Source organism: Geospiza fortis, unplaced genomic scaffold (assembly GCF_000277835.1).
Source record: "Geospiza fortis unplaced genomic scaffold, GeoFor_1.0 scaffold166, whole genome shotgun sequence".
In the NCBI taxonomy this organism is placed as follows: domain Eukaryota; kingdom Metazoa; phylum Chordata; class Aves; order Passeriformes; family Thraupidae; genus Geospiza; species Geospiza fortis.
The window spans coordinates 11,653,183-11,663,446 of record NW_005054310.1 but is presented as its reverse complement, the minus strand read 5'-3'; the positions used below and the strand labels follow the sequence as shown (position 1 = coordinate 11,663,446).

Here is a 10,264-nt window from a genome sequence, read left to right as displayed (position 1 = left end):
ATGCAACAATAATTTATTATAGTACTGCATGAAGAGTAAAAATACAATACCTAAAGCTGAAATTCAATCCTATGCAGAGGAACTAATGCAAGTTTCATAATCTACTGAAGTACTACTAAAGCACTGCTTCCAAACAGACCAACACATAAAGCATCAGTGGTGTTAACAGTCATCCTAAGAGGAACTCCTCTTAGGAAAAAAGCCTTGGGAAATTCTCTCATGAAACATTTCACTGCTACGACTTGGGTCTAGACACTAACTGCAAGATACACTCTCACAGATACTTTTCTGGATTTAAGTGTATAATTACATCATTTACTTAAAAAGTTGCCTTGAAACAAAAGGTTTTGAGACACAGATATAAAAAGATGGGAGAATCAGGGGACAGAATAAAAAAGCCCCATGATTTTCATTGTCTTCAACACCAAAACAAACCTGTATTACAGATCACTTTGTAGCACTTTACAAAATGTACACTATATATATCTGATATATGCATTTAGAACAGTATTATTTCAGTCACTAAGTTCTTCCTCATCACTGAAATAAGCACTTTTCTTAATCCGTGGGCGTTTTGAATCATCTGAAATGGAAGATTCCCCTGCAGTCTGTGTCCACCTTTGTTGTTCTTCCTCAATTTTGGCTTGCTATAATGAAGAAAAGAGAAGTAGTAGATGGGATTAAGAAAAATTAAGGTGCACTACAAATAACAATACTAAATCTTAATATACACTGAATTCTTAAATAAGTTAAAGAATTACAAGGGTTTATTTCCAGATAAACTGTGTGATCAAAGCACTACAAAACATTTCTGAAAGTAGTTCTCACATAGAAGCTGTCTTTTACACTACAGCAGCCGCCTGGACCATCCTGTATTCTCAAAAAGAGGAATTTTGCCCATGGCAAACTTCCAAAAATATAGAGAGATCTAAAGCAGATCTCTTTAGCTTAGATCTAAAGCAAAAAATGCTTCATGTTTTAAACTGATGTTATTGAATTAGCTTTGTTCTGCTAATAAGTCTTCTATCCATTGTCCTTTGCAGTCATTCATTCACATAATGAGTGCCTTTGGGGATTATTACTGAAGGTTATTCAACTAATAGTTAAATAGAAGCTTCCTATTTTTACCAGTTAAAAATCTTTGGACGGTGATAGTGAGGCATCAATAGAAATGAGAATGTTTCCTACCTTTATAGGTTTTATTTCCAATTGTGAAGTTTTTGAGTAAAGAGAGGAACACTGTGATTATGTGAATCACTTTTTTGGACATCATCATGTAAAAGTCCTGCACTCATTACAGTCACATTCAGAACAAAGTTATTAATTCTTGAGGGTTTTTTTGGGGGGGAGGGGACAGGCACATAGGCAACAATGTTGCCCAGGGAGCCAAGAAATTTGAATATCAGGTCAGGCTTGTTGTGTTTCATGAAGAAAAAGGGTGTAGAGATAAAGAATTAATAAAGACAGTAATACAGATGTTAGATAAGCTAGCTACATAAAAAAATATGCATTCAGTATGTTTTGGGAGATGAGGTCTATTAGAGAATGTGATGGTCTGTATTAGGCAAAGGAAGTGTCTTAGTAATAAATGTTCAAGGACATTCCAGGGAGGACAGAGGATGTGTCTGGTCACTTATACATGATTTTTTTTTTGTCTCCTCAGACAACAAAGTAAAGAGGGATTTGTGGGCAAAAACATAGCAGAGCATCACAGCAGAGATGACACAAGAAAATACCAAAGGAGCTTGAAGGAAAGAAAGGCTGAAACACACAAATGCAGCAATAGTGACAGAGGAAGAAACCCAAACAAAATTCCACTGAACATGTCTGCAATGTAAAGAAGCCAACTATAGTTACCAAGTATTGCTACCAAACCAGAGCCCAAGTGCTATAGAGCAGACAGACCTATGCATGTATATCAGAGCTTCTGAAAAGCAGCTAAAGAAGGGAGTTGAATTTAAAAAAATATAATTAATATGCCATGCTTCAATTTTGTACCTGAAAAGCTATGGCTTGGCTGAGGCTATCTAGAGCGGGGTCTTCACCTTCCTCTTCACTTTCTTCTTCCTCCTCACTTCATTGTGCAGAGAGAGAGAAAAAAATATAGATCTTTAATTTAAGTGTTTAGTATGAAAAAGCTTCCTAAAAGAAGTAGTAACATGTAACTCAATATACATACACTTCTTCTGGCTCCACTATTTTCTTTCTCTTCTTCTTTTCTTTTTTTTTTGGTGGTTCCCGCTCTCCTAGCATATTTTTAGGACAAGCATAACTTAAGTGTCCTGCTTCCTTGGAGGAAAAGAAATATTGCTTAACAGAAGCCATTACAAACAACTATATGTTAAAACATATCATGAGGGAAGTTCATGGGGGGAAAAATGGGAGCAATTAGTAAGATAAATGGAATGCTGAATTAGCACACAAAGACAAACTCTTCTGTAGGCTTGCCATGGAAATGAAGAGATTAGTGGTGATATGCATGCTTAACTGCAAACTGAGAACAAGCTACAAGCACAGTAGATTTTTTTGTCTGTTACAATAACTGAATACACTACACATGGTTTATATTCAAAACAAGATAGAAACCTCAGAATTAACAATTTAAGACACAGGACTGAGCTGACATTTTTGCTGTAAGAAGTGTTATGAATATAAATCAAGTTTGTATTGGACATTAAATACTATCCAAATATCATTGTCCTACATTACTATGTTCAGGAAAAGTCAGGAATGAATTAAAACTTTAAACTCACTTCTATATAGAACAGTTGTTTCCTGTATTTATTTTACTGCCAGCTAAATCATGAACTTCCAAAGATATAGGAAAAGCAGATACTTTGAAGCAAAGAGTATGAGGTTGTCATTGCAATAGTTTTCATGTGCATCACTTATTTTTCTTGGGTGTTATTTCTCTTTGTTACTTTCATTACCACGTACTATTACTACTACTATTTAGTATTATTTCAATTATTAAGTTGTTATCTCAACCCACAACTTTTGTCCATTTTTCTACATTTTTGGTTTTACTCACCCCACATTCGTAACACTTAGACTTATCAAAGTAGTTACGCCTGCGAATGAATTCTGCTGCTCTTCCATTATCAATGGCAATACTTGCTTTTATTACTCTTCCAAACAACTACAGAAAATTGGAAAGAAAAGGTAAATGTTTTGGGACTGAAAGCCCAACCTTCCTGCCATAAAAACTTCCCACAGCTTACCTGTTTGTTATTAAGTGCCCGAGAACAGTTTTGTGCAGATTCTTTATCCAAAAACAAAATAAAGGCAACTCCTTTGCTCTTTCTGGTGTCTTTGTCTTTCATAATGGTAACTCTGGAAACATATAACCACATTATTGATTTCAGTGAAACACACTAAAATTGTTTCAGAGATTTTTTCCTCCTTAAAAATCTCAGGGGGATCTTACCTTTGTTACATAGCAAAAGAGTTAAAGTATATTTGACAATAAAAATACTCATTAAACAGAAATTCAAAGGAGCAGCTAACCTGGGCATGTATTTAGAGGTAGAGTGGAGATGATTTTTAAAAAGCATGTGAGGTCTTTCTGGAACCAGTATCGCTTTTAATTCTCTTGGGTGACTTGCAGAACAGAGAACATAAACTTCAGATTTACAAGCAGCCTAACTGGAAGGAACTGTGTATACTGGAGGTGAAAGGAAAATTCATGAGTAATCTTACCATTGCTATTATTGATGAAAAGCACAGTGTGAACTGCCTCCAAACTGAGAAATCTATGTTCATGTAGGACTAATCAGCTAAACAGGTTCACAACAGGAAGCACTACCTATATGCAGTACTGTTCTACAAATATCTCCAAGTGAAATCCAAAGATCATGGATGCAGGTGTTATTTCACATGACATACAAAGCTAAATCTTCAGTCTAACATTGAAATCAACAGCTTCACTAGCACATTGAGAAGTTAATGAAAATCTAGAAACAGTAAAACAAAACCTGAAGATAAAAATTTAAAAGACAGGGCCCGGGTGTGTGTATGGCTGAAACTCACACAGCCTCAATTCTTTCAATCGTAGTATCAGTTGTATTTAGTCCTGAAAAAAACCTAACAAAACAACAACAGTGAGAACCAGAATGTCAGGGGGCATGTACATAAAAATCAAAGTACACATAAAAAAGTAGGGAATACACTCCTCCTTATGTCCACCAGAGGCAAAACAAGGTTCAGCCACAGGGCAAACCAAAATTCTAAGTAACCAAAAAAACCAAACCCCACTTCAATACAGAAGGCCTGCCATACAATCTGTATAAGTAACAGATGACCCACATGGTAAAAACACAGTAAAGAAAGCTCAAATTTCCCCAAATACATGCACAAAAAAGGTTGAACTTAATAGTTTTACTAACAAAGCCTCTTGGACAACATGTCCAACTGCATGCATTAAGTTCAAGTGTCAACAAAACTGACTTTAGGACAATTCTTTAATTTTTATGCCAATCTACTCTTTGAAGAACTCCAACAGAAGCCTGGTATGACTGTCAGACTTCTAATCAGGATATTGAACATACCAGTTAATAACACAAGAATAGAAAGAATCAAGTATGACAAATCTTTAAAAAGTCAGGAACTTCTCGAAGCCATAGAAACTCTGATTTCTTACTGAACAAACTCAGTTGAAGTCATAATAGTCAGGATATATTTGCTTTTCCTGCTATTTGTCACCTGAAACACACTTCTGAGACTTCATAAACTTTGAAACTCTGTATCTCACAGAGTTTCTGCAACAGCTACTAGAAATTAGAGAAGATACTTGCTGGTTTAGGATTAAAAACTGAAGACTTGAGTCTCCTTATTCTGACCAATTAAAAAAAAAATAAACCAGTAGTCAGTTCCTTACTGTGGCATTTCTTTCTATCATTTGAACACAGAGGCAGATATTCATATATATTGTTCATGAATACCCCACATACTGAAAGCCATTAATGCAGCCTTACATCTAGCTTTAGGTGAAATACTAAGCAGTCACAATAACCACCTGCTCTAGAATCACAGAGAACTGCACACTGCAAATGTGGGAACTGTGACATCTAGTTCACATAAGAAGTTCCCACTTTCACACTTACCCACTGTGTGCCCCACAGTGGTGAAGGAAAGGGGAATTATATAGAACACTGTTTCAACTATTTCAGAGAAAAGACTGATGGTATGTAACAACATTCTACTTGCTCTTGGGAAATCGTTAGCAAAACATGTCCCAAACACAAATATTCTTGTATTATGTATGTAACTGCAAGAACTTTCAGTTGTTAAATTAAATTTATACTTTATTAAAAATGAACAGAACTTCAATACAGTTCCACATTCATACTTTAATTACAAAAAGCTCAAGACTTTCAAGTGAAGGAAAGACATAAAATATTTAAAATGAGAGGTACAAAAATAGAAGGCCGTATCAGGTCACTTACTTGACAACTTTCCCATACTTTGAAAATATCTGAAATATAAAACAAAATAAAAAGATTTAACAACAGCCAATTGCATTTCACTAATAATAAATTTATCATGACAAACTTATATATCAGTATTGATTTTACAGTCAAAATTGTTGTCAACAAGTTTAATCTAATCAATGCATTTCTTAAAACTTACCCTGTACAGATCATTGTTAGTCAAAGCAAAGGGTAAATTGGACACATACACTGTGCTTTTGCTTGGTGCCAATCCACCACTCATTTTTCTGATGAAAGGAAAAAGAGAGAAGAGTTAAACTGTATTGAACAAAGAAATAATTAAAAAAATAGTTTAAAGACTTTCAATTTTATTTCAAACCTAGCCCAGAGAGCCATGATAAAGTTGCAGGAGAGCATAGCTTTCATTTCCCTTGCCTACATGGACTACGGAAGACATACATTCCTTCCTCCTCCCCTGGATCCAAACATATTTTTATTCTATGTGAGTCGATTTGTAGTCAATAAAAAACTGGCAAGTTAGTGTACTTACAATAATCCTCTGCTGATCTGTGCAATTGAAAGGTTGGGGGCCAAAAGAAACAAGCAATGTCCATTTATTAAATGTTCTGGACAATGTGTCAAATTACTGACCTTTGTACCAGTACCAGCATGATTCTTTATGCAAGTATCAGTTCAGCTGCATTCAACATACAATAAAAGACATTTGGTTAAGGGAGGAAAAAAAAGTTTCTCTAAAGCAGAGTCCTAATTATTGTGGGGAGGGAGATAAATACATTTTTAAGTCAATGTAGCATGATGCTAAAGTAACATGCTTTCATTTCCTCCCTTAACTATTGCTCAAGTTTCTGCACTCCTCTAGAACTGCAAGTGTCCAGAGCTGACCATAAAGAAGCATCTCTGTAGAAGCACTCCCCTTCCTCCTTCTGACTAGGCAGATTTCTCCTGCTAGGAAGCAGGAAAATTTCCAATCTTTCCATATTAATTTCCAATCTTTTCTATGCTCTTGAAACTGAGTATGTCTGGAAACAATTAATCAATTAAAAATACTGTTATAACCAACACACATCATCTAATACTAGGTGAAGAGTAACTGAACTAACTTGAAAATGACAAGCCAATGTTTTTCTTCACATTTGGACATTTCCCAAGATTTTTAGTGGTGTAAAGTCTGTGCAAAACATCCTCTTTGACCCATTCTGCAGCCATGGTTCATACCAAGAGCTAAGTGAGTAAAATTTAAGATCAAAACATACCCCTTATGAAAGACCACACTAAATAGTACAGCAAACCCACTCCCTACACAGTCCAGTTTCTACCTCCTTGTCCATTTTCCTACAGCCTTATTATTGCTTCCTGGCACTTCTAGCCAATTCCCAATTGAGGATCAAGCCACTTCTCCAGCAAGACTGCCTCATTTAAAAAATGCAGACAGAAGCTGATGAAGGGATAAAAACCTTAAAGTATTAAAATCAGCATCTGCCATATTACATTTTCTTAGGGCACTTCTTGGGTAGCCAGTCTGAACAGATTGCTTGGCCAAGTGCCAACAAAAGTAACTAATATCACACTCTAATCCGGTTGATACTTTCTGGCATTTCATGATTTAGTTATCTGAAGGCCTGATATTCCCAGTAGACACTGACTGTCCAAGTGCTTTGCTTCTCTTTCCTTACATGCTTACTGTATTCATTGCAGTGGCAGTTTCCAAGTGATTCAATTTTGAGGTTTTTCATGTTCAGAGATTGTTTTTTTGGCATGAGCAAAAATGGCAACACAAAGGTTAAGCAAATGAAAACAGAATAAATTTGCAATAAAGGCCACACATTGCATCTGGTGTTAGGCAGACTGGGTTCATTATCCCAAATTCCTTCTGCTTGGCATTAGTATCCTTGACAAGCCTAACCAGACTGACTTGGCAACATGCCATGTGAATGGATGGCCTGAAGTGGAATTATCCAGATGTACAGTGGATAAAAGATTCAGGAAAAGCAATCTCAACACTGCACTATGTTACATTGCCAGGGCTAATATATTGCAGTAGTGGATGAGAAAACACTGGAGGTGAACCTCAAACATCTGAATACAACAATTTCACTCTGCCTAAAAGGCAAGAGAAGCTGGAGCACCTTGCAACACTAGGCCAAAGCAGCCCCCATTCAATGGGCAGGCACCAGGGAGAACAGCATGACTGGAGAGCAGTCAGCCTGCATATTGCACAATGCCACAGTGCAAACCTCCACAGAGAAGGTGAGACATCATGCAGAGATTACTACTGGCCTAACAGCTCAGTTGTTAGGAAATTATTAATGAAAGCAGCCTACAGAATCACCATTTTCAGTTGCACACTGCTTTTTCCAGAAGCTGAGAGTTGCACCCTGACAGCACTGAGCACTGGCTGCCAGACAGCTCAGCAGCTGAGAGTTGCACCCTGACAGCACTGGCTGCCAGACAGCTCAGGTTGAACGTTGTTTCTACTCCCCTGGACAAATTTGGGCTTAACAGTTCTGCTGCTCTAACTGCCCAAATGTTCTTAGCAATTTGTATTGTTTAGGACTGTTGTGCAAGTACTGCTTATTTTTAATGTCTGACTCACTCTACAGACACAACTTTACTACAAGAGGGAGTACAGCAACTGTATGGTTATCACCATTTATTATAATGATGTTTTCTAGTCAGAGGAGTGAAAAAAATGCCAGTTCCAGATTTAAGCTAAATCCCCAGATAAGACATGTCATCTGGAGGCTCATCATTACAAGGCTGAGAGTCCTGCTACTTCAGGAATTTTCTAACTTCATAGAAATGTCCAATATTATTTTAAGATTTTCATCACATTCTTTCTCCATGATTACCAGTCTCTCCGCTCAGCTGACAAGATCCTCTTCCCTCACAAAAATCTCCAAATGAACCAAAAAACAACATCTCAGCTTTCTTCTTGCTTCAGGAGACTCAACTGAAAGTCAGGTACAGCCTGGCTTCAAGGCTATATCCTGCTAGAGCTTTTCAACAAATCAAAACATTTCTATTTTATCCTAGATGCTTTCCTGGGGCTTTCTTGATCTTCAAGGTATTACCTTCATTACTCAACTTTAAAGCATTGGCTAAAAGCCTTTACAATACCTCCACAGAATTGCACACAATTCCCATTAATGTAATGGCCTCTCTGTAATATTAATGCCTTCTTCATTTATCACTTTCACATACTGACTTTGACAACAGAGTTATGTCTCATTACAATGACTTCTTGGATTCAATCTTTTTTGTCTTTTCTAACAACTTGAACTAAAAGAAGCCATTTTTTGACAAGAGCCATCTGTCAGGAATGATTAAGTCTCCTGAAAAATAGATCAGGTACACGAATATGTTTTGCTTCAACCCAATATGCTTAATGCAGCATCTGTCATTAGTACTGGGGATATCACAGAAAGACAACGATTAATTTCAGTAACTGGCTTTTCTACTCTATCCCAGAACACATGAGGACACCACTAAAACAGTTCAGATGCCTCTGAATCATCAAGTGGAGCCTAAATTTACTTATACTTCCATGACTTAACTTTGGTATTTCAACTTGAAAGCACAAACTTGTATCTTTGTTTTTAAGTGCAGCGCAGCAATGTCAGATCTATGATTTAATCAATTGAAGTATGTACAAATGATTTTTGAGCAAGTTTCTCGAGACACTCCTGCTCAGGCCAATTACAGTGTTTCTATCTTGATCCTTAAAACACACTATTTTCTTCCTGATTTAACAGTGTCAATGGAGTTTAGACCCAAATCAACAAACCATTAGTTGTGGCAGGAGCTTGGCTCAGGCTAATAATCAAGTGTCTGGTAAAGGATGAAGCCAAACTCACGTTCTCCTTGGTCCCTGACAAGGGTATCAACCACTCAACCACTTGCTGCAGTTCTGCCCTGCACAAGGGGGGTGGAACAAGCTGTAAGAGAATAATCTGTTTTATCTCATACTCACTTAAATAATACCAAGCAAATATTAAGTAGGATCAAGAGTTGGTAAATAAGATTAGCACTATCAGTAAAGAAAGGATACAATCGGCTCAAGCCAAAGAGGAACATAAAAAGGATCTGTGCTTTGAATCAAAACACTTTTATGTACTGATCTAACTACAAAAGCTTAGGGACAGCAAGACTTGGCAACCAGACCATCAGGCTGGACTATCTATCAAACATATAATTCATATATGTTCCTTTTCCAGATTACTTATAGGTGTCATGTTGACCTTGGCCAAAATCAGTAGAACTTTGTCCCAGACAGACACAATTATATGATTCCATTTCCATCCCCAGCACTAATCAGCATTTGCTGAGACTTTATTGTGAATGAAAGTGATACAGCAGTAAGTGCTTTACTCGACCAAATGTGCAATACCTACAGAAGTAAGGAGTGCTCTGGCGGCCTGAGCTGTCTTCTTTTGCCTCCACTTGGAGAGACCCAGGGCCTTCAGAAGTCCATCATTTCTATGCCACCATTTCCCCCACGCTCCAGAGGGAAAGCCCACAAAAGCTTTTCCAACAGTGTCTTTTTAAAGGGATTCTCAGCACAGCCAAGATGGAAGAAGAGCTGCTTGGTTCAATCGCAAGAGCTTCACCCAGGCGGGGCAGATCTGGGTAACTCACTTCGCAACACCCATTCCTCCTCAAATCACGAGACACGTAATCTATTTCAGAGTTCAGTGCGAACAAAGCGACATTAAAGCAACAGAACCACAGACCGCTCAGGAACTTCCACACGCTGTATTAACACCTTTGGCCACAAAATCGCAGCGCGGCCCCGACCAGCTGCTTATTTCGTCCCT

The 10,264-nt window shown here is 37.3% G+C and overlaps 1 protein-coding gene across 3 annotated transcripts; it reads right to left on the bottom strand.

The window, feature by feature from the left end:
- Window positions 1–10,258, bottom strand: ZCRB1 (zinc finger CCHC-type and RNA binding motif containing 1). 3 transcript variants are annotated; one of them, XM_031055577.1, is made up of 9 exons: window positions 9,842–9,854; window positions 5,629–5,716; window positions 5,445–5,473; window positions 3,508–3,664; window positions 3,222–3,333; window positions 3,032–3,139; window positions 2,180–2,289; window positions 1,999–2,074; window positions 1–647 (listed from the first exon to the last, which is right to left on the bottom strand). In XM_031055577.1, exons 4-9 carry the CDS (start codon window positions 3,552–3,554, stop codon window positions 516–518), a joined length of 585 nt encoding a protein of 194 aa, XP_030911437.1. In that variant the 5' UTR covers window positions 3,555–3,664; window positions 5,445–5,473; window positions 5,629–5,716; window positions 9,842–9,854; the 3' UTR covers window positions 1–515. The 3 variants fall into 3 exon arrangements, with proteins under 3 accessions (XP_030911437.1, XP_030911438.1, XP_005419319.1); XM_031055578.1 differs by lacking the exon at window positions 9,842–9,854 and adding an exon at window positions 4,030–4,083 and having other exon boundaries at window positions 5,629–5,706; XM_005419262.3 differs by lacking the exon at window positions 3,508–3,664 and having other exon boundaries at window positions 9,842–10,258.
- Between the last annotated feature and the right edge of the window lie 6 nt (window positions 10,259–10,264).